The sequence below is a fragment of the Lichenostomus cassidix genome, unplaced genomic scaffold (assembly GCF_008360975.1).
Source record: "Lichenostomus cassidix isolate B80296 unplaced genomic scaffold, HeHo_3.0 HiC_scaffold_35, whole genome shotgun sequence".
Taxonomy (NCBI): domain Eukaryota; kingdom Metazoa; phylum Chordata; class Aves; order Passeriformes; family Meliphagidae; genus Lichenostomus; species Lichenostomus cassidix.
The window spans coordinates 1,502,798-1,525,462 of NW_028147256.1; the positions used below are offsets into that span (position 1 = coordinate 1,502,798).

Here is a 22,665-nt window from a genome sequence, read left to right on the forward strand (position 1 = left end):
CCTAATCCCCCGTTTCCCTGAGCCCTTCTCTGTCCCCTCCTGTCCCCCCTGACCCGCTGTCCCCCCAGGCGGTGTCCCCAAGGCCGTGGGGTCCCCGCAGCGGCGGGCGCTGGCCGAAGGGGATGTGGTCAGCTGCTGCCTGGACCTTGGGGTGCCCAGCGCCTCCTTCCGCCTCAACGGAGCTCCTGTCCAGGGTGTCCTGGAGGGTTTCAACCTGGACACTCTGTTCACCCCCGTGGCCAGCTTCTCGGCGGGGGTCCGGTGAGGGGACACCCCGAAACTGGGGGGTGGGACCCCTGAAATGGGGCTGGGACCCCTGAAATGGGGCTGGGATGTGACTGGGACCCCTAAAGGGGGCACTGGAAAGGGTGGAGAGACCCCTAAAAACGGGGAGGGGGCTAAACGGGTGACTCGGGCTGTGCCTGCAGGCTCTGCCTCCTTTTGGGGGGATCCCGGGGGTCACTCGGAGTGTCCCCACTGTCCCCAGGCTGCTCGGGGGTGGTTATGAGGGTCCCTGTGGTCACTCGGTGTGTCCCCCTATCCCCAAGCTGCTCGGGGGTGGTTACGGGGGTCCCTGTGGGTCACTCGGTGTCCCCCCTGTCCCCAGGCTGCTGGGGGGTGGTTACGGGGGTCCCTGTGGGTCACTCGGTGTCCCCCTGTCCCCAGGCTGCTCGGGGGTGGTTAATGGGGTCCCTGTGGGTCACTCGGAGTGTCCCCCCTGTTCCCAGGCTGCTCGGGGGTGGTTACAGGGGTCCCTGTGGTCACTCGGGATGTCCCCCTGTCCCCAGGCTGCTCGGGGGTGGTTAAGGGGGTCCCTGTGGTCATTCGGAGTGTCCTCCCTGTCCCCAGGCTGCGGTTCCTGCTCGGGGGTGGTTAAAGGGGTCCCTGTGGGTCACTCGGTGTCCCCCCTGTCCCCAGGCTGCTGGGGGGTGGTTACGGGGGTCCCTGTGGGTCACTTGGTGTCCCCCTGTCCCCAGGCTGCTCGGGGGTGGTTATGAGGGTCCCTGTGGGTCACTCGGGATGTCCCCTGTCCCCAGGTTGCTCGGGGTTGGTTACGGGGGTCCCTATGGGTCACTCGGTGTCCCCCTGTCCCCAGGCTGCTCGGGGGTGGTTAAGGGGGTCCCTGTGGTCACTCGGGATGTCCCCCTGTCCCCAGGCTGCTCGGGGGTGGTTAATGGGGTCCCTATGGGTCACTCGGTGTCCCCCCTGTCCCCAGGCTGCGGTTCCTGCTCGGCGGTCGCCACGGCGAGTTCCGTTTCGTGCCCCCGCCCGGCTACGCGCCGTGCGCCGAGGCGCTGCTGCCCCGGGAGCGGCTGCGGCTGGAGCCCCTGACGGCTTACCGGGGCTCGGCGCCGCCCGGTGCCCGCAGCCTGCTGGGGCCGACGCGAGCCCTGCCCCACACCGCCTTCACCCCCTGCCCCGTGGACACCTGCCAGGTGAGCGGGGGGCGGCCGTGGGGCTGGGGAGGGGGCTTGGGGGCGTTGGGAGGGGATTTAAGGGGGGTTTTGAGGTGACAAATCCCCCGTTTTCCCCCCCAGATCGTGCTGCCCCCACACCTGGAGCGCATCCGGGAGAAGCTGGCGGAGAACATCCACGAGCTGTGGGCTCTGACCCGCATCGAGCAGGGCTGGACCTACGGGCCCGTGAGTGAGGGACCCCAAAACCCACCCCGGAACCCCAAAATACCCTATTTGGGGGTCATTCAGAAGGGCGCCCAGGTTGAGGTCCCTTTTTGGGGGCTCTGAAGATCCGGGGTGTCCCTATTTAGGACCCTTTTTTGGGATTCCACAGGGTTTGGGTCCTCCGGGAGGATCCCTGGCTGCAGCAGGGTGTTCTGTTGGAGCTTCCCCGGGGCTCAGGCTATGTTTTGGGGGGTCACGCTGGGTGGGGGGTCCCGCTGGGGGGGTTCCGGGGTGTTTCCCCGCTCCCAGCCCGGTTTTTGGGGTGCCCCAGGTCCGGGATGACGTGCAGCGTCTGCACCCCTGCCTGCTGAGCTTCCACAGCCTCCCCGACCCCGAGCGCGGCTACAACCTGCAGATGTCCGGGGAGACCCTCAAGTAAGGGGCTCGGGGGGTCCCCAAAACCCCCAAAACCCCCAAAAAAGGGTTTGGGGAGGGGCTGCTGGCCCCACAGTGCGCTGGGTTTGGGGTCTCCCCTCTCCCGCTGGGGTGGTGGGGATGGTTTTGGGGTTTCCCCTCACCTCACACTGGGGGGGTTTGGCTTCCCTCACTTTGGGGTTTGTCCCCAAAATGAGCTGGGAGAGCAGGGCTGGGTTTGGGGTCGCCCCTCATCCTGAGCCCCCTGGAGTTGGGTGGGCTGGATTTGGAGTTGGGGGGCTCCAGGGGTCCCGGATTTGGGGACGCTGATTTTTGGGTGTCCCCAGGACGCTGCTGGCCCTGGGCTGCCATGTGGGGATGGCAGATGAGAAGGCTGAGGAGAACCTCAAGAAGATCAAACTCCCCAAAACGTGCGTTTGGGATCCGGGAGGGGTGGGAGGATCCCAGTTTTGGGGTCTCCAAAAGGAGGTCCCAGTTTGGGGTCTCTGTAGGGCAGTTCCAGTTTGAGGTCCCAGTTTGGGATCCTCAAAGGGGAGTTCCAGTTTGGGGGGAATCCCAGTCTGGGAAGTCCCAGTTTTGGGGTCCTGCAGGAGCTTCTGGGGGGTCCTGGAGGGACCTGGGGAGTCCCACAGGTGTGTCCCTTCCCGACAGGTACAGGTGGGGTTGGGATGTCCCTGCTGGGTTGGGATGTCCCAGTTTGGGGACAATTGAGGGGCTTTGGGGTGGGTTTTGATGGGTTCTCTTTGGGTGGGGGGTCCTGGGGTGCCCTGGGGGGGTCCCAAGGTGTGTCCCCCCCCAGGTACACGATGTCCAACGGCTACAAGCCAGCCCCTCTGGACCTGTCGCACGTGAAGCTGACCCCAGCCCAGCTGACCCTGGTTGACCGGCTGGCCGAGAATGGTCACAACGTGTGGGCGAGGGACAGAGTCCAGCAGGGCTGGACCTACAGCACCACCCAGGTGGGGACCCCAAAAGCCCCCTGGTCCCCTTGGTGTCACAGCTCGTGTCATGGTGGTGTGATGACCACAGTGATGGTGTCCCCACACCCCTGACCCCGATGTCCCCATGTCCCCACACCCCTGACCCTGATGTCCTCATGTCCCCACACCCCTGACCCCGATGTCCCCATGTCCCCACACCCCTGACCCTGATGTCCTGATGTCCCCAGGCCCCTGACCCTGATGTCCTCATGTCCCCACGCCCCTGACCCCGATGTCCCCATGTCCCCACACTCCTGACCCTGATGTCCCCATGTCCCCACACCCCTCACCCCGATGTCCCCGTGTCCCCAGGACATCAAGAACAAGCGGAACCCGCGGCTGGTGCCCTACAACCTGCTGGACGAGGGGACCAAGGCCACCAACCGGGAGAGCCTGTGCCAGGCCGTGCGGACCCTGCTGGGCTACGGCTACAACATCGAGCCCCCCGACCAGGAGACACGTCAGTGGGGCTGGGGGACACTCGGGTGGCACTTTGGGAGGGTTTGAGGGGAGTTTGGGGATGTTTTGGGGGCTTTTAGGGGGCTGAGGGACACTCGGGTGGCCCTTTGGGAGGGTTTGAGGCGAGTTTGGGGATGTTTTGGGGGGTTTTGGGGGGGCTGGGAGGTCCCCAACCAGGACATGTGTGAGCTGGGGGGCTTGGGGGTGACACTGACCCTTTGGGGTGGTCACCACACCTTTGGGGGACATCAGTGTGCTCTGTGAGAGCCTTTTAGGGGCCTTTGGGGACACTTCGAGGGGCTGTTTCGGGGCTCTCCGGCTGCCGTTTTTGGGGTTTGCGCCCCGTTTCGGGGTGCTGACCCCTCTGTCCCCCCCCAGCCTCGCAGGGTGTCCCCTCGGGGGGTCCCCGCGCCCCCCGCCCGCGGCTGTTCCGGGCCGAGCGCGGCTCCGCCGTGCGCAGCGGCAAGTGGTACTTCGAGTTCGAGGCCGTGACCCCCGGCGAGATGAGAGTCGGGTGGGCGCGGCCGGGGCTGCGGCCCGACACCGAGCTGGGCGCCGACGACATGGCCTTCGTGTTCAACGGGCACCGGGTGAGACCCCCGGGGACACTCGGGGACACTCAGAGACCTCCCGAGACCACCGGGACACTCAGAGACCCCCCGAGACCACCGGGACACTCAGAGACCCACCGCGACCCCCTGAGTCCATTGAGACCTGTGGCTCCAAATGTCCCCACCCCACCAGATCCCCCAAGTGCCACCATCGCCCCTGTGACCCCCGTGTCCCCCCGTGTCCCCAGGCCCAGCGGTGGCACGTGGGCGGCGAGTCCTTCGGGCGGCCCTGGCAGGCTGGGGACGTCGTCGGGTGTCTCATCGACCTGGGCGAGTGCCACATGAGCTTCACCCTCAACGGGGAGGTGCTGATCGGCGACGCTGGCTCCGAGGTGGCCTTCAGGGACTTCGAAGTGGGCGACGGTGAGGGGGGACCTGGGCTGGGGGGGTCCTGGGGTGGGGTCAGCGTGGTGAGACCCCCCAGTGCCGCCTGGGGAAGGAGTGAACCTGGGGTGGTCGAGGGGCATTTGTTCTCCTTGGGGTGGGTCTGGGGGCTGTGGGGTGGGTCTGGGGGCTGTGGGGTGGGTGGGGGTCTCAGCGCTGACGCCCCCCCGTGCCCCCCAGGTTTTGTCCCCGTGTGCAGCCTGGGTTTGGGGCAGGAGGGACACCTGAACCTGGGCCAGGACGTTGGCACGCTGCGCTACTTCGGCATCTGCGGGCTGCAGGAGGGCTACGAGCCGTTCGCCATCAACATGAAGCGCCCGATCGCCCTCTGGTTCAGCCACAGCCTCCCCCAGTTCGTGCCCGTGCCCCCCGAGCACCCCCAGCTCGAGGTGAGGCTCGGGGGGACACGGTGGTGGCCATTCGGGGTCCCCAAGGAGGGTTGCCGTGACATCCCCGTGTGTCCCTGTCCCCTGTTCCCCCATGTCCCCGCAGGTGACCCCCTTGGACAGAACTGTGGAAACCCCCTAGGAGGGTTCCCATGCCACCCCCGTGTGTCCCTGTCCCCTCAGGTGACCCACCTGGACAGCACTGTGGGTCCCCAAGGAGGGTTTCCATGCCACCCCTGTGTGTCCCTGTCCCCTGTTCCCCCGTGTCCCTGCAGGTGACCCCCTTGGACACCACCTCGGAGGGTTCCCATGCCACCCCGCATGTCCCTGTCCCCTGACCCGCCATGTCCCTGCAGGTGACCCACCTGGACGGCACTGTGGGTCCCCAAGGCGGGTTTCCATGCCACCCCCGTGTGTCCCTGTCCCCTGTTCCCCCATGTCCCTGTCCCCTGACCCCGCATGTCCCTGCAGGTGACCCGCCTGGATGGCACCATGGGTCCCCAAGGCGGGTTTCCATGCCACCCCCGCTTGTCCCTGTCCCCGCAGGTGACCCACCTGGACACCACCGCGTGTCCCCAAGGCGGGTTCCCATGCCACCCCCGCTTGTCCCTGTCCCCTCAGGTGACCCGCCTGGACGGCACGGTGGACACCCCGCCGTGCCTGCGCCTCGCCCACCGCAGCTCCGGGACCCCCGCGGCGCCCCCCGAGCTGCTGTTCCTGCGGCTCAGCCTGCCCGTGCAGTTCCACACCACCTTCCGCTGCACGCCCGGCGCCACCCCGCTGCCCCAGGCGCCTCCCCCCGAGCCCCCCGAGGAGGCCACCGCGGACCCCCTGTCCGAGTTCGAGCGGCTGCGGCGCTCGGCGGGGCCGCGCAGCAGCGAGGGGGACGAGGGGACGGAGAAGGGGGCCGGGGGGGCGGCGGCCGGTGCAGCCCCCCGGGAGCAGCCCCGCGGCGAGAACGAGAAGGACGCGACCACCGAGAAGAGCAAGACCAGGAGGGGGTGAGTTGGGGGTGCTCAAAAGGGGTGGCATCCATCCATGGGGGTCGCCAGGTCGGGGTGACACCCCCTTTGTTCCCCCAGGTTCCTGTTCAAGGGTCGGAAGACCCCCTTCACGCCCCCCCCCGCGCCGCCCCCCGTGCCCCGGCTGGAGGAGGATGTGGTGCCTGATGAGCGTGACGACCCCGAGGTCATCATGAACACCACCACGGTATGGGACCCCCGAGACCCCCCAGAATCCCCAAAATCCCCCAAAATCTCCCAAACCCCGAGGTCATCATGAACACCACCACAGTATGGGACCCCCAAAATCCCCCAAATCCCCAAAATGCCCCAAACCCCGAGGTCATCATGAACACCACCACGGTATGGGACCCCCAAAATCCCCCAAATCCCCAAAATCTTCAAAACCCCCAAAACCCCCAAAATCCCCAAAATCCCCAAAATCCCCAAAATCCCCCAAAACCCGAGGTCATCATGAACACCACCACAGTGTGGGACCCCCGAGACCACCAAACCCCCAAAATCCCAAATCCCGAGGTCATCATGAACACAACCACAGTATGGGACCCCGAGACCCCCAAAATCCCCAAAATCCCCCCAAATCCCGAGGTCATCATGAACACCACCACGGTATGGGACCCCCGAGACCCCCAAAACCCCCGAGACCCCCCAAAATCCCCAAAATCCCCAAAATCCCCAAACCTCGAGGTCATCATGAACACCAATCACAGCACAAAGACACCCAAGACCCCCAAAACCCGCCCCCCCCAAACACTCCGCACCCAAAACCCTGCCACCTCATGGCATCCTGACCCCTGATACTCCTATCCCCGCGACCCCCCGAGCCCCCTAACCCCCAAATCCCCCCATCCCCGACCCCGTTATTTCCCCAGTACTACTACTCGGTGCGGCTGTTCGCGGGGCAGGAGCCCAGCAGCGCCTGGGTGGGCTGGGTCACCCCCCACTTCCACCAGCACGACCCCGACTTCGAGCTGTCCCGGGTGCGCAGTGTCACTGTCACCATGGGCGACGACCGCGGCAACGTGCACGACAGGTGAGACCCGGCGGGACCCCCGAATGGGACCCTGAAATGGGACCCTGAAATGGGACCTCAAACTGGGACATCCCCAAAATGGGAGCCACTGAAATAGGGGAGGTTTTAGAACTTTGGGGGTCTTTTGGGGGGGTCAGTGGGGGTCTCAGCCCCTGTCCCCCCCCAGAATTGAGCGCAGCAACTGCCCCATGGTCTGGGGGTGAATAGGGGAGGGGTCTGGGGACAAATAGGGGTCCGGGGGTGCCCTGGGGGGGTCACCGGGGGTCTCACACCCCTCTCCCCCCCAGCATTGAGTGCAGCAACTGCCCCATGGTCTCGGGGTGAATAGGGGAGGGGTCTGGGGTGCCCTGGGGGGGGTCACTGGGGGTCTCACACCCCTCTCCCCCCCAGCACTGAGTGCAGCAACTGCCCCATGGTCTGGGGGTGAATAGGGGAGGGGTCTGGGGGTGAATAGGGGAGGGGTCTGGGGGTGAACAGGGGAAGGGTCTGGGGGCAAATAGGGGTCCGGGGGTGCCCTGGGGGGGTCACCGGGGGTCTCACACCCCTCTCCCCCCCAGCATCAAGCGCAGCAACTGCTACATGGTGTGGGGAGGGGAGTTTGCAGCCCCCACGCAGCAGGCCAGGGTGTCCCACACCGACCTGGTCATCGGCTGCCTGGTGGACCTGGCCACGGGGCTCATGACCTTCACGGCCAACGGCAAGGAGATCAACACCTTCTTCCAGGTGAGCTGGGCACCTCCAGGTGGGATTTGGGGGGGTCTGGGGGGGTCCCAGCCCACCCCGGGGGTCTCACGGTGGCACTGCCTGCAGGTGGAGCCCAACACCAAGCTGTTCCCGGCGGTGTTCGTGTTGCCCACCACCCAAAACGTGCTCCAGTTCGAGCTGGGCAAGCTCAAGGTGAGGTTTGGGACCCCCAACCATCCTTTGGGGGGGTTGTGGGGCTGGGGGGCAACTGGGGAGGTGGGCGAGGGTCTGCAGGATGGACCAAGGAGGGCTTGGGAGGGGTTTGGGGTCTGTGGGATGGACTGAGGGGAACCTGGGGGTTTCCCCGGGGGTCTTTGGGGTCTGTGAGATGGACTGAGGGGAACCTGGGGGTCTTTGGGGTCTGTGAGATGGACCGAGGGTAACCTGGGGGTTTTTGGGGGTCTTTGGGGTCTGTGAAATGGATCGAGGGGAACCTGGGGGGGTCTATAGGGGGTCTGTGAAATGGACCGAGGGGAACCTGGGGGTTTACCTGGGGGTCTTTGGGGTCTGTGAGATGGACTGAGGGGAACCTGGGGGTCTGTGGGAGTCTTTGGGGTCTGTGGGATAGACCAAGGGGAACCTGGGGGTTTATGAGGGATCTTTGGGGTCTGTGAGATGGACTGAGGGGAACCTGGGGGGTCTATGGGGGTCTTTGGGGTCTGTGAGATGGACTGAGGGAAACCTGGGGGTCTGTGGGGATCTTTGGGGTCTGCAGGATAGACCAACCTGGGGGTGTTGGGGGGCTGTGGAAGAGGGTCCTGGGGGTCAGCAGGGTGACCCAAGACACAGCCGGACCCCTGGCCGTGCCGGGGGTCCCTGGTGGTCCCCAGACCCCCCTCACCCCCCGTTTCCCCCCCAGAACATCATGCCCATCTCGGCGGCCATGTTCAGCAGCGAGCGGCAGAACCCAGCGCCGCAGTGTCCACCCCGGCTGGTCATCCAGCACCTGACCCCGGTGACCTGGAGCCGCATGCCCACCGAGTACCTGGCCGTGGACAGTGGCCGCCTGGGCGAGCGCCAGGGCTGGGCTGTCGAGTGCTCGCAGCCGCTGCAGATGATGGCCCTGCACATCCCCGAGGAGGACAGGTGGGGACCCTGGGGACACTTGGGGACACGCAGGGACAGCCAGGGACACTCAGAGACACCCAGGGACACCCAGGGACAGCCAGGGACACACAGGGACACACACATCCTCATGGGGAACTGTCCCGCAGGGTCTCAATCCCAAATGTCCCACCCACATCCCCCTGCCCTGACCCCACATCCCGGGGGTCCCACCCAAATCCCCTCACCCTAACCCCATACCCCAAATCCCAGGGGTCCCACCCACATCCCCCTGCCCTGACCCCATACCCCAAATCCCGGGGGTCCCACTCATATCCTCCCACCCTGGGGGTCCCACCCACATCCTCCCGCCCTGACCCCACATCCCGGGGGTCCCACCCACATCCCGGGGGTCCCACCCAATCCCCTCGCCCTGACCCCATACCCCATATCGCGGGGGTCCCACGCACATCCCCCTGCCCTGACCCCACATCCCGGGGGTCCCACCCACATCCCCCCACCCTGACCCCATATCCCGGGGGTCCCACCCAAATCCCGGGGGTCCCACCCACGTCCCCCCCGCCCATACCCCACATCCCAGGGGGTCCCACCCACATCCCCTCACCCCGACCCCATACCCCACATCCCGGGGGTCCCACCCACATCCCGGGGGTGCCACCCACATCCCCCCACCCTGACCCCATATCCCAAATCCCGGGGGTCCCACCCACATCCCGGGGGTCCCACCCACATTGCCCCACCCTGACCCCAAATCCCGGGGGTCCCACCCACATCCCCTCGCCCTGACCCCATTCCCCACATCCCGGGGGTGCCACCCACATCCCCCCACCCTGACCCCATATCCCAAATCCCGGGGGTCCCACCCAAATCCCGGGGGTCCCACCCACATCCCCCCACCCCGACCCCATACCCCACATCCCGGGGGTCCCACCCACATCCCGGGGGTCCCACCCACACCCCCCCTTTCTCCACAGGTGCATCGACATCCTGGAGCTGTGGGAACGCGAGGAGCTGCTGCAGTTCCAGTGCCACACGCTGCGGCTCTACTGCGCCGTGTGCGCGCTGGGCAACAACCGCGTGGCTCACGCCCTCTGCAGCCACGTGGACCAGGCGCAGCTCCTGTTCGCCATCGAGAGCCCCGAGCTGCCGGGCCCGCTCCGCGCCGGCTACTACGACCTGCTGCTGGCCATGCACCTGGACGCGGCGCAGCGCGCCCGCTCCTCCATGAGCGCCGAGTTCATCGTGCCCATCACCGAGGCCACCCGCTCCATCGCGCTCTTCCCGGACGGCGGCCGCTGCCCCGGGCCGCCCGGCGTGGGGCCGAGCGCCTGCCTGCGCCCCCAGCCCCATTTCTCGGAGCCCTGCTTCATCCGAGCCGGCGGCGGCGGCGGCAGGGCGCCCTTCAGCCCGGCCATCCCGCTGGACGAGCTGGGCGCCAAGGCCATGCGGATGCTGGCCGAGGCGGTGGCCGGAGGGGGTCCCCACGCGCGGGACCCCGTGGGGGGCAGCGTGGAGTTCCAGCTGGTGCCCGTGCTGAAGCTGGTGTCCGCGCTGCTGGCCGTGGGCGCGCTGGGGGACAGCGACGTGCGCCGCGTGCTGAGGATGATCGAGCCGCGAGTGTTCGGAGAGGGGCGGCGGGAGCAGGGCGAGGAGGAGGAGGAGGAGAAGGAGGAGGAAGAGGAGGAGGAAGGGACGAAGGCCATCGAGGCCGGGGAGGAGGAGGAGGAGGAGGAGGAGGAGGATGAAGAGGCGAGGAGGAAGAAGGCTATCGAGGCTGGAGAGCTGGAAGAGGAGGAGGAGGAGGAGGAGGAGGAGGAGCAGGGAGTGAGGAGGAGGAAGGCCATCGAGGCTGGAGAGCTGCAGGAGGAGGAGGAGGATGAGGAGGAGGCCAGGAGGACGAAGGCTATCGAGGCCGGGGAAGGGCAGGAGGAGGAGGAGGAGGAGGAGGAAGGGCTGGAGGAGGGGCTGCTGCAGATGAAGCTGCCGGAGTCGGTCAAGCTGCAGGTGAGGGAGGGGCTGGGGGGCACAGGGTGGTGGCTCGTGTGCCATCCCTCTGTCCCTCTGTCCCCTCTGTCCCCTCTCCATGTCCCCGGGGTCCCTCTGTCCCCTCTCCATGTCCACCTCCATGTCCCCTCCCCGGGGTCCCTCTCCCCCCCCCCCACCCCCCCCCCCCCCCCCCACCACCCCACCCCCCAGTCCCTCTGTCCCCTCTCCATGTCCCCTCCCCGGGGTCCCTCTGTCCCCTCCCCATGTCCACCTCCGCGTCCCCTCCCGGGGGTCTCTTCTCCATGTCACCCCCACGTCCCCCCCAGAGTCCTTGTCCCCATCTCCAGCCCCCAGACACCTCCTGGGGGTCCCCAGTCCCCATCCCCATGGTGTCCCCTGCGTCCCTAATGCCCCCCATGTCCCCGATGTCCCTGATTCCCCCGATGTCCTCCATGTCCCTGATGTCCCCGATGTCCCCGATGTCCCCAGATGTGCCACCTGCTGCAGCACCTGTGCGAGCGGGAGCTGCAGCACCGCGTCGAGGCCATCGTGGCGTTCTCGGAGCGCCACGTGGAGCGGCTGCAGCGTGACCAGCGGCGCCGCTACGGCCGCCTGATGCGGGCACTGACCATGTCGGCCGCGGAGACTGCCCGCCGCACCCGCGAGTTCCGCTCGCCGCCGCAGGAGCAGGTGGGGACAGCGTGGGGACAGCGCGGGGACAGTGTGCATACAGCATGGGGACAACGAGGGGACAGTGTGGGGACACTCAGTGGGGACAGTGTGGGGACAGTGTGGGGACAGCATGGGGACACTCAGTGGGGACAGTGCAGGGACAGTGCGGGGACAGTGTGGGGACAGCGTGGGGACAGCGCGGGGACAGTGTGGGGACAGTGTGGGGACAGTGCACGGACAGTGTGGGGACAGTGCAGGGACAGCGTGGGGACAGCATGGGGACAGTGTGGGGACACTCAGTGGGAACAGTGAGGGGACACTCAGTGGGGACAGTGCGGGGACAGCGTGGGGACAGTGCGGGGACAGCGTGGGGACAGCGTGGGGACAGCGCGGGGACAGTGCACGGAGAGTGTGGGGACAATGCGGGGACAGTGTGGGGACACTCAGTGGGGACAGTGCGGGGACAGTCAACAACACCAACACACACACAACACAACACACAACACACACGTGGGGACAGCATGGGGACAGCACGGGGACAGCACGGGGACACTCAGTGGGGACAGTGCGGAGACAGTGTGGGGACAGACAGTGCGGGGACACTCAGTGGGGACAGTGCGGGGACAGCATGGGGACAGCGTGGGGACACATGGGGAGGGACACTGGGGCGTGTGGGGGTGATGGCTGAGGGGTGGTCCTGCTGACCTTGTGCCCTCTGTGTCCCCCATGTCCCTCTGTGTCCCCCATGTCCCTCTGTGTCCCCATGTCCCCCATGTCCCCATGTCCCCATGTCCCTCTGTGTCCCCATGTCCCCATGTCCCCCATGTCCCCCCAGATCAACATGCTGCTGCAGTACAAGGGAGGCGCCGAGGACGAGGAGTGTCCAGTGCCTGGGGACATCCGGGACGAGCTGCTGGACTTCCACAACGACCTGCTGGCCCACTGCGGTGAGAGGGGACAGCTGGGGGACAGCTTGGGGACAGCTCCTGGGGCTGGGGACACCTCCAGGACCCCTCCCAGGCCATGGAGACCCCCACGGTGGCACCCAGGGACCCCAGGAGCGTGGGGAGCCCCTCACTGGGGACACGCAGTGACTGCCAGTGACTGGGCTCTGTGTCCCCAATGTCCCCAATGTCCCCAGGCATCGAGGTGACGGAGGAGGAGGAGGAGGAGGAGGAAGAGACGTCACTGCGGCAGCGGCTGATGGGGTTGGTGCAGAAGGTGGTTGGGGTCCGCAGCCCCCCCAAGGAGGAGGAGTCGCCCCCCGAGGAGCCGCCGGTGCCCAGTGAGGAGGGGACAGGGCGGGGTGGGGGGACAGGGACAGCAGGGAGGACACAGCCGTGACTGGGAGGTGGAAGGGGTGTCCCCAAGGGGGCGCAGGAGACCGTGGTGTACTGGGCACTGTGTCCCCAATGTCCCTGATGTACCCAATATACCCAATACCCAAAACCCAAAACCCAAAACCCAAAACCCAAAACCCAAAACCCAAAGTCCCCAATATCCCAAATATCCCCAATATCCCCAATGTCCCCAATGTCCCTGCTGTCCCCAGGCACCCTGCAGGACCTCATCTCCCAAACCATGGTGCACTGGGCATTGTGTCCCCAATATCCCCAATGTCCCCAGTGTCCCCAATGTCCCCAATATCCCCCATATCCCCAATGTCCCCAATGATGTCCCCGCTGTCCCCAGGCACCCTTCAGGAGCTCATCTCCCAAACCATGGTGCACTGGGCTCTGTGTCCCCAGTGTCCCCAATATCTCCAATATCCCCAATATCCCCAATATACCCAATGTCCCAAATATCCCCAATGTCCCCAATGTCCCCAATGATGTCCCCGCTGTCCCCAGGCACCCTGCAGGAGCTCATCTCCCAGACCATGGTGCACTGGGCTCTATGTCCCTGCTGTCCCCACTGTCCCCACTGTCCCCACTGTCCCCAGGCACCCTGCAGGAGCTCATCTCCCAAACCATGGTGCACTGGGCTCTGTATCCCCAATGTCCCCAATGATGTCCCTGCTGTCCCCAGGCACCCTGCAGGAGCTCATCTCGCAGACCATGGTGCACTGGGCTCTATGTCCCTGCTGTCCCCAATGTCCCCAATGATGTCCCTGCTGTCCCCAATGTCCCCAATGATGTCCCTGCTGTCCCCAGGCACCCTGCAGGAGCTCATCTCCCATACCATGGTGCACTGGGCTCTGTGTCCCCAATGTTCCCACTGTCCCCAATATCCCCAATATCCTCAATATCTCCCATATCCCCAATGTCCCCAATGATGTCCCCGCTGTCCCCAGGCACCCTGCAGGAGCTCATCTCGCAGACCATGGTGCACTGGGCTCAGGAGTCCTTCATCCAGAGCCCGGCGCTGGTCAGGGCCATGTTCAGCCTGCTGCACCGGCAGTACGACGCGCTGGGCGAGCTGGGCAGGGCGCTGCCCAAGGCCTATGCCATCAGTGCCACCTCTGTCCCCGACACCACCGCCCTGCTCGAGTGCCTGGGCCAGATCCGCTCGCTGCTCATCGTGCAGATGGGGCCCGAGGAGGAGAACCTCATGATCCAGAGCATCGGGTGAGAGGGGACGGGGTGTCGCCTGGGTGTCACCTGGGTGTCACCAGGGTGTCACCCGTGTCCCCTGTGTGTCACCTGTGTCCCCCATGTGTCACCTGTGTCCTCCATGTGTCCCCCAGAGCATCGGGTGAGAGGGGAGGGGTGTCACCTGGGTGTCACCTGTGTGCCACCTGGGTCACCTGTGTGTCACCTGGGTCACCCGTGTGTCACCCGTGTCACCCATGTGTCCCCCAGAGCATCGGGTGAGAGGGGAGGGGGCTGCCTGGGTGTCACCTGGGTGTCACCTGTGTGTCACCCGTGTCCCCCAGAGCATCGGGTGAGAGGGGAGGGGGCTTGGGGCTTCCTGGGTGTCACCTGTGTCCCCCATGTGTCCCCCCTGTGTCCCCCATGTGTGGCCCCCGTGTCCTCCCTGTGTCCCCTAGGCATCCCCAGTCCCCATCCAGCACCCTGAGACCCCCTGAACACCCCATATCCCACCCTGGGCACCCCAAACCACCCCAAATCTGCCCCCTGAGCCCCCTGGTGACCCCCCTGTGCCCCATAACCCCCCCAAATCTGCCCCCTGAGCCCCCTGTGACCCCCCTGTGCCCCATATCCCACCCTGGGCACCCCATAACCCCCCAGATCTGCCCCCCAGTGACCCCCCTGTGCCCCATAACCCCCCCAAATCTGCCCCCTGAGCCCCTCGGTGACTCCCCTGTGCCCCACAGTGACCCCCTTGTGCCCCATAACCCCCAAATCACCCCCTGAGCCCCTGTGCCCCATATCCCATTCTGGCACCCCATAACCCCATATCCCACCCTGGGCACCCCATAACCCCCCAAATCTGCCCCACGACCCCCGCAGACCCCCTGTGCCCCCAGGAACATCATGAACAACAAGGTGTTCTACCAGCACCCCAACCTGATGCGGGCGCTGGGCATGCACGAGACGGTGATGCAGGTGATGGTCAGCGTGCTGGGCGGCGGCGAGTCCAAGGTGAGCCCCCTCAGTGCCCCTCAGTGCCCCCCAGAGACCCCCAGGGACCCCGCTGACCCCCCCGGTGCCCCCCCAGGAGATCCGCTTCCCCAAGATGGTGACCAACTGCTGCCGCTTCCTGTGCTACTTCTGCCGCATCAGCCGCCAGAACCAGCGCTCCATGTTCGACCACCTGGGCTACCTGCTGGAGAACAGCGGCATCGGCCTGGGTGAGACCCCAAAAACGTGTCTGCGACCCCCCAGAACACCCTGGTGTCCCCTGGCGTCCCCCTGAGCCCCCCGTGTCCCCCCCAGGTATGCAGGGCTCGACGCCCCTGGACGTGGCGGCAGCGTCTGTCATCGACAACAACGAGCTGGCGCTGGCGCTCAAGGAGCAGGACCTGGAGAAGGTGGGGACAGAAGGGTCCCCGTGCCCCCCTGTGTCACTCTGTGTCACCCTGTGTCACCCTGTGTCCCCAGTGTCCCCAGTGTCCCCAATGTCCGGCAGGTGGTGACCCACCTGGTGAGCTGTGGGCTGCAGAGGCTGCCCCATGCTGCTGTACCTGATACCCTCTGTGCCCCTGTGTCCCCAATGTCCCCTGATGTCCCCAATGTCCCCGATGTCCCCTGTGGCAGGTGGTGACCTACCTGGCGAGCTGCGGGCTGCAGAGCTGCCCCATGCTGCTGGCCAAAGGCTACCCTGACATCGGCTGGAACCCCTGCGGGGGAGAGCGCTACCTGGACTTCCTGCGCTTCGCCGTCTTCGTCAACGGTGAGAGACCCCCAGGTGTCCCCCAGGTGTCCCCAGGTGTCCCCCAGGTGTTCCCCAGGTGTCCCCATGTCCCCCCCCATGGGTTCACATTTTGGGAGGCCCTTTGAAGTGTTCCCGTGACTTCTGGGGTCTGGTTTCTGCAGGTGGGAGTGTGGAGGAGACCCCGATGAGAGGGTGTGGCTGCTGATCTGGGGGTCCCTGTCACCCCCGGGGGGGGTCTGGGGGGTTCTTCCCTAAATTGGGGGTCCACGTTGTGGGAATTCTGGGCTGTCCCCGTGAGTTTTGGGGTCCTGCTCCTCAGGGGAGAGCGTGGAGGAGAATGCCAACGTGGTGGTGAGGCTGCTGATCCGGCGGCCGGAGTGCTTCGGGCCGGCGCTGCGGGGCGAGGGGGGCAGTGGGCTGCTGGCCGCCATCCAGGACGCGCTGAGCATCGCCCAGGACCCCGCGAGGGACGGACCCAGTGGGAGGAGGGAGAGGAGACCGTGAGGATTGGGATTGGGCTTGGGGTTGGGTGGGTTAGGAGGACTGGGGATGGGTGGGAAGGGAAGGAATTCATTGGATGGGGTGGGAGGACCCAGAGGGAGGAGGGAGAGGAGACCATGAGGAAACCCAAAAAAACAATGGGATTGGGGTTGGGGTTGGGGTTGGGTGGGATTGGGATTGGAATTTCATTGGCATGGGGACCCTGCACAGGACGGACCCAGCGGGAGGAGGGAGAGGAGACCGTGAGGATTGGGGTTGGGGTTGGGGTTAGGTGGGATTGGGATTGGGATTGGGATTGGGATTGGGATGGGGATTGGGATTGGGATTGGGATTGGGGTTGGATAGGATGGGGATCCTGCATGGGATGGACCCAGCGGGAGGAGGGAGAGGAGACTGTGAGCATCGGGGTTGGGATTGGGGTTGGGATTGGGATTAAGATTGGGGTTGGGGCTGGGTGAGATTGGGACCCTGCATGGGACGGACCCAGCGGGAGGAGGGAGAGGAGACCGTGAGCATCGGGGTTGGGGTTGGGATTGGGGTTGGGTGGGATTGGGACCTTGTGAGGGACGGACCCAGCGGGAGGAGGGAGAGGAGACCGTGAGGATTGGGATTGGGAACGGGATTGGGTGGGATTGGATGGGATTGGGATGGGGATTGGGGTTGGGTGGGATTGGGATTGGAATTGGGATTGGGATTGGAATTTCATTGGGATGGGGATCCTGCATGGGATGGACCGAGCAGGAGGAGAGAGAGGAGACCATGAGGATTGGGACTGGAAATGGGAATGAGATTAGGATGGGATGAAGGTGTGGCGAGCATGAGGAGGAACAGCATGAGGTGAGGATGATGCTGCTGGGAGAGGACAAATCCCCCCTGGGTGACCCCCCTGTCCCCCCAGCTTTGGCCCCGAGGAGCCCCCCGAGGAGAACCGGGTGCACCTTGGCCACGCCATCATGTCCTTCTACGCCGCCCTCATCGACCTGCTGGGCCGCTGCGCCCCCGAGATGCACGTACGGCCGGGGGGCTCGGGGGGCTTGTGGGGGGCTCAGGGGGGCTTGTTGGGGGTCAGCATTCCGGCTGTGACCCCCCCGTGTCCCCCCCCAGCTGATCCAGGCCGGGAAGGGCGAGGCGCTGCGGATCAGGGCCATCCTGAGGTCACTTGTCCCCCTCGAGGACCTGGTGGGCATCATCAGCCTCCCCCTGCAGATCCCGGCGCTGGGAAAAGGTGGGGAACCCCAAAACTGGGGGGATTTCCCCCAAATTGCAGGGCCTAGGGGATGTGGAGGAGCCCCAAATTTGGGGGTAGCCAATTTGGGGGGGAAGGCACACACACACAGAGATTTGGGGTGCCCAGACTGGGGGGGACACAAATTTTGGGGTCATCCCCAACAGCGTGGTAGAGTCACCATGGCCAGACTGGGGGGCTCTGAAGGATTTAGGGGATTTAGGGGGTTTAGGGGGTTTAGGGGATGGGGGGCTCTGAAGGATTTAGGGGATTTAGGGGATGGGGGGCTCTGAAGGATTTAGGGGATTTAGGGGATTTAGGAGATTTAGGGGATGGGGGGCTGTGAAGGATTTAGGGGATTTAGGGGATTTAGGGGATGGGGGGCTCTGAAGGATTTAGGGGATTTAGGGGGTTTAGGGGATTTAGGGGATGGGGGCTCTGAAGGATTTAGGGGATTTAGGGGATTTAGGGGATTCCCAGGTTCTGTGGGTGCCTGGGGAGCCCCCCCAAGCTTTGGGCCCCCCTGATTTTTGGGGTCCCCCAGACGGGAATGTGGTGGAGCCCCGCATGGCCGCCAGCTTCGTCCCCGAGCACAAGGCGCCCATGGTGCTGTTCCTGGACCGAGTTTATGGGGTGCAGAGCCAGGAGTTCCTGCTGCACGTGCTGGAAGTGGGGTTCCTGCCCGACATGCGCGCCGCCGCCTCCCTGGACACGGTGAGGGCACCCCGAAACCCCAAAAACACCCCAAAAAAAGGGGTACAGAGCTCCTTGAGGCTGCTGCACAGGGCTGGGGTTAGCCGTGTGGTACGTCCTTTGGGGTGGATTTGGGATCCCCTAAATATTCCCTGTTGGATGCATGTGGGGTGCCCCAAATCCTCCATATGGGGTTGATGGGAAGTGTCCCAAATCTTCCCTCCTTGCTGAATTTGGGATGTCCCAAATCTCCCCTCTGGGGTGGATCCCCATACCATCCCCAACCTCCTCAGCCCCAGGGGATGTCTTTGCCCTCTGCACCTTTCCTTATGGGGTTTTCTCTGCGGGGTTTCCCTGTGGGGTTTCTCTGTGGGATTTTCTCTGTGGGATTTTCCCTGCGGGGTTTTCTCTGTGGGGTTTTCTCTGTGGGGTTTTCCCTGTGGGGTTTCTCTGTGGGGTTTTCTCTGTGGGGTTTCTCTGTGGGGTTTCTCTGTGGGATTTTCCCTTCAGGGTTTCTCTGTGGGGTTTTTTTTCGGGATTTTCCCCTCTCTGACCCCATTTGCTCCCCCCCAGGTTGGGGATGTCTCTGTGGGGTTTTCTCTGTGGGGTTTCTCTGTGGGGTTTCTCTGTGGGGTTTCTCTGTGGGGTTTCTCTGTGGGGTTTTCTCTGTGGGATTTTCCCTGTGGGGTTTCTCTGTGGGGTTTCTCTGTGGGGTTTCTCTGTGGGGTTTTCCTTGTGGGGTTTTCTCTGTGGGGTTTTCCCTGCAGGGTTTCTCTGTGGGGTTTTCCCTGCAGGGTTTTTCTGCGGGTTTTTTTATGGGATTTTCCCCTCTCTGACCCCGTTTGTTTCCCCTCAGGCCACCTTCAGCACCACGGAGATGGCTCTGGCCCTGAACCGCTACCTGTGCCTGGCGGTGCTGCCGCTGATCACCAAGTGCGCGCCGCTCTTCGCCGGCACCGAGCACCGCGCCATCATGGTGGACTCCATGCTGCACACCATCTACCGCCTGTCGCGCGGCCGCGCGCTCACCAAGGCGCAGAGGGACGCCATCGAGGAGTGCCTGATGGCTCTGTGCAGGTGGGACCCCAAACTGACCCCAAACTGACCCCAAATCAGCCCAAAAACCAACCCCAAACTGACCCCAAACAGCCCCAAAACCAACCCCAAACCAACCTCACCAAGGCGCAGCGCGACGCCATCGAGGAGTGCCTGATGGCTCTCTGCAGGTGGGACCCCAAACTGACCCCAAAACCAACCTCAAACTGCCCCAAAACCAACCCAAACCAACCCAATCCCCATGGCCAACCTCACCAAGGCGCAGCGCGACGCCATCGAGGAGTGCCTGATGGCACTGTGCAGGTGGGACCCCAAACTGACCCCAAACTGACCCCAAACCAACCCCAAATCAACCCCAAACCAACCTCACCAAGGCGCAGAGGGACGCCATCGAGGAGTGCCTGATGGCTCTCTGCAGGTGGGACCCCAAACTGACCCCAAACTGACCCCAAATCAGCCCAAAAACCAACCCCAAACTGACCCCAAACAGCCCCAAAACCAACCCCAAACCAACCTCACCAAGGCGCAGCGCGACGCCATCGAGGAGTGCCTGATGGCTCTCTGCAGGTGGGACCCCAAACTGACCCCTAACTGACCCCAAACTGACCCAAACTGACCCCAAACCAACCCAAACCAACCCAATCCCCATGGCCAACCTCACCAAGGCGCAGCGCGACGCCATCGAGGAGTGCCTGATGGCTCTGTGCAGGTGGGACCCCAAAATTAACCCAAACAGCCCCAAAACCAACCCCAAAACCAACCCAAACCCAACCCCAAACTGACCCCAAACAGCCCCAAAACCAACCCAAACAGCCCCAACCCAAACCAACCCCAAACCAACCCAAACCAACCCAAAACCAACCCCAAACCAACCCAAAACAGTCCCCGTGGTCAGTCCAGCCCCTGTGTGTGGCCCAGGGTGACCCCACCGAGTGTCCCCCGAGCCCCCCGAGCCCCCAGCCCCAACTGCCCCACTCCCCCCAGGTACATCCGGCCCTCCATGCTGCAGCACCTCCTGCGCCGCCTGGTCTTCGATGTCCCCATCCTCAACGAGTTTGCCAAGATGCCCCTCAAGGTGAGCCTGGGGGGTCCTTGTGCTGCCCCCTGACCCGCTGACCACCCCCTGGCTACCCCCTGACTACCCTGATCACCCCCTGACCACCTGATCACCCCCTGACCACCCCCTGACCCCCCTGACCACCCCCTGACCACCCCCGACCCCCTGGCTACCCCCTGACCACCCCCGACCCCCTGGCTACCCCCTGACCACCCTGACCATCCCTTGACCACCCCCTGACCACCTCCTGACCACCCCCTGACCACCCTGATCAGCCCCTGACTACCCCTGACTACCCTGACCACCCCTGACCTCCCTGACCACCCCGTCCCCCCTGTCAGCCCTGTCCCCCCGACCACCCCTGACCACCCCTGACCACCCCTGACCCCCTGACCACCCCCTGACCACCCCCTGACCCCCTGACCACCCCTGACTACCCCCTGACCACCCACTGACCAACCCCTGACCACCCTGATCACCCCTGACCACCCCCTGACTACGCTGACCACCCCCTGACTACCCTCTGACCCCTAACCACCCCCTGACCCCTGACCACCTGACCACCTCTGACCCCCTGACCACCCTGTCCCCCTGACCACCTTGACCCCCTGTCCCCCTGTCCCCCTGACCTCCTGACCCTGCTGTCCCCATTGTCCCCCCCAGCTGCTGACCAACCACTCACGACACGCTGCTGGCTACTACTGCCTGCCCTGACCCCCTGACCCCCTGTCCCCCCTGTCCCCCTGTGCCCCCTGTCCCCCTGATCACCCCCTGTCCCCCTGTCCCCCTGACCCTGCTGTCCCCCTGTCCCCCCAGCTGCTGACCAACCACTACGAGCGCTGCTGGCGCTACTACTGCCTGCCCAGCGGCTGGCCCAACATGGGCGTGAGCTCCGAGGAGGAGCTGCACCTCACCAGGAAGCTCTTCTGGGGCATCTTCGAGTCCCTGGCGCACAAGGTGGGGGGACAGCGGGGTGACAGGCCTGGGAGGGATGGAGGACACAGCTGGGGACACAGCTGGGGACACCTCGGGGACACTCGTGGGGCTGGGGGCAATGGGGACGTGGGGATGGTGATGGTGGTGACACTGGGGGAACATGGGGATGGCCGTGCTGGGAACATGGATGTGGGGGTGGTGACCCTGGTTCCACGGGGTAGGTGGCACTGGTGGCACTGTTCCCAATGTCCCCACTGTCCCCTGTTCCTGCAGAAGTTCGAGGCTGAGCTCTACAAGCTGGCCATGCCCTGTCACTGTCCCCAATGTCCCCAATGTCCCTAATGTCCCCACAGAAGTTCGAGGCCAAGCTGTACAAGCTGGCCATACCATGTCACTGTCCCCACTGTCCCCTGTCCCCACAGAAGTTCGAGGCTGAGCTCTACAAGCTGGCGATGCCGTGTCACTGTCCCCAATGTCCCCAATGTCCCCAATGTCCCCACAGAAGTTCGAGGCCGAGCTCTACAAGCTGGCCATGCCGTGTCTCTGCTGTCACTGTCCCCAATGTCCCCAATGTCCCCAATGTCCCCACAGAAGTTCGAGGCCGAGCTCTACAAGCTGGCCATGCCGTGTCTCTGCTGTCACTGTCCCCAATGTCCCCAATGTCCCCACAGAAGTTCGAGGCCGAGCTCTACAAGCTGGCCATGCCGTGTCTCTGCTGTCACTGTCCCCAATGTCCCCAATGTCCCCACAGAAGTTCGAGGCCGAGCTCTACAAGCTGGCCATGCCGTGTCACTGTCCCCAATGTCCCCACTGTCCCCAATGTCCCCACAGAAGTTCGAGGCCGAGCTCTACAAGCTGGCCATGCCGTGTCTCTGCTGTCACTGTCCCCACTGTCCCCACAGAAGTTCGAGGCTGAGCTCTACAAGCTGGCCATGCCGTGTCACTGTCCCCAATGTCCCCAATGTCCCCAATGTCCCCACAGAAGTTCGAGGCCGAGCTCTACAAGCTGGCCATGCCCTGTCACTGTCCCCAATGTCCCCAATGCCCCCAATGTCCCCACAGAAGTTCGAGGCTGAGCTCTACAAGCTGGCCATGCCGTGTCTCTGCTGTCACTGTCCCCAGTGTCCCCAATGTCCCTGTGTCCCCAATGTCCCCAATGTCCCCACAGAAGTTCGAGGCCGAGCTCTACAAGCTGGCCATGCCATGTCTCTGCTGTCACTGTCCCCAATGTCCCCACTGTCCCCAATGTCCCCACAGAAGTTCGAAGCCGAGCTCTACAAGCTGGCCATGCCGTGTCACTGTCCGCAGTGTCCCCAATGTCCCCACAGAAGTTCGAGGCCGAGCTCTACAAGCTGGCCATGCCATGTCTCTGCTGTCACTGTCCCCAATGTCCCCACTGTCCCCAATGTCCCCACAGAAGTTCGAAGCCGAGCTCTACAAGCTGGCCATGCCGTGTCACTGTCCGCAGTGTCCCCAATGTCCCCACAGAAGTTCGAGGCCGAGCTCTACAAGCTGGCCAT

The 22,665-nt window shown here is 64.7% G+C and overlaps 1 protein-coding gene and 1 long non-coding RNA gene across 4 annotated transcripts in view; one reads left to right on the top strand and one right to left on the bottom strand.

Moving 5' to 3' along the window:
- The window catches only part of LOC146424030 (uncharacterized), a 99,344-nt gene that overhangs the window by 52,073 nt on the left and 24,606 nt on the right, over positions 1–22,665 (bottom strand). The window lies entirely within an intron of this gene.
- Positions 1–22,665, top strand: part of RYR1 (ryanodine receptor 1) — a 63,793-nt gene that overhangs the window by 10,247 nt on the left and 30,881 nt on the right. For all 3 annotated transcript variants that reach the window (XM_085044088.1, XM_085044090.1, XM_085044089.1), the window contains exons 19-50: positions 69–261; positions 1,217–1,436; positions 1,539–1,643; positions 1,954–2,057; positions 2,384–2,467; positions 2,857–3,016; positions 3,350–3,497; positions 3,875–4,086; positions 4,296–4,470; positions 4,672–4,880; positions 5,499–5,878; positions 5,960–6,086; positions 6,772–6,932; positions 7,490–7,655; positions 7,743–7,829; positions 8,536–8,762; positions 9,716–10,745; positions 11,217–11,417; positions 12,235–12,346; positions 12,541–12,684; positions 13,693–13,966; positions 14,830–14,944; positions 15,021–15,153; positions 15,239–15,333; positions 15,560–15,695; positions 15,997–16,177; positions 17,077–17,188; positions 17,283–17,403; positions 17,948–18,117; positions 18,953–19,173; positions 20,137–20,227; positions 21,026–21,166. In XM_085044088.1, the coding sequence (XP_084900214.1) occupies positions 69–261; positions 1,217–1,436; positions 1,539–1,643; positions 1,954–2,057; positions 2,384–2,467; positions 2,857–3,016; positions 3,350–3,497; positions 3,875–4,086; positions 4,296–4,470; positions 4,672–4,880; positions 5,499–5,878; positions 5,960–6,086; positions 6,772–6,932; positions 7,490–7,655; positions 7,743–7,829; positions 8,536–8,762; positions 9,716–10,745; positions 11,217–11,417; positions 12,235–12,346; positions 12,541–12,684; positions 13,693–13,966; positions 14,830–14,944; positions 15,021–15,153; positions 15,239–15,333; positions 15,560–15,695; positions 15,997–16,177; positions 17,077–17,188; positions 17,283–17,403; positions 17,948–18,117; positions 18,953–19,173; positions 20,137–20,227; positions 21,026–21,166 (6,035 nt within the window). The remainder of the gene's footprint in view (positions 1–68; positions 262–1,216; positions 1,437–1,538; positions 1,644–1,953; positions 2,058–2,383; positions 2,468–2,856; positions 3,017–3,349; positions 3,498–3,874; positions 4,087–4,295; positions 4,471–4,671; positions 4,881–5,498; positions 5,879–5,959; positions 6,087–6,771; positions 6,933–7,489; positions 7,656–7,742; positions 7,830–8,535; positions 8,763–9,715; positions 10,746–11,216; positions 11,418–12,234; positions 12,347–12,540; positions 12,685–13,692; positions 13,967–14,829; positions 14,945–15,020; positions 15,154–15,238; positions 15,334–15,559; positions 15,696–15,996; positions 16,178–17,076; positions 17,189–17,282; positions 17,404–17,947; positions 18,118–18,952; positions 19,174–20,136; positions 20,228–21,025; positions 21,167–22,665) is intronic.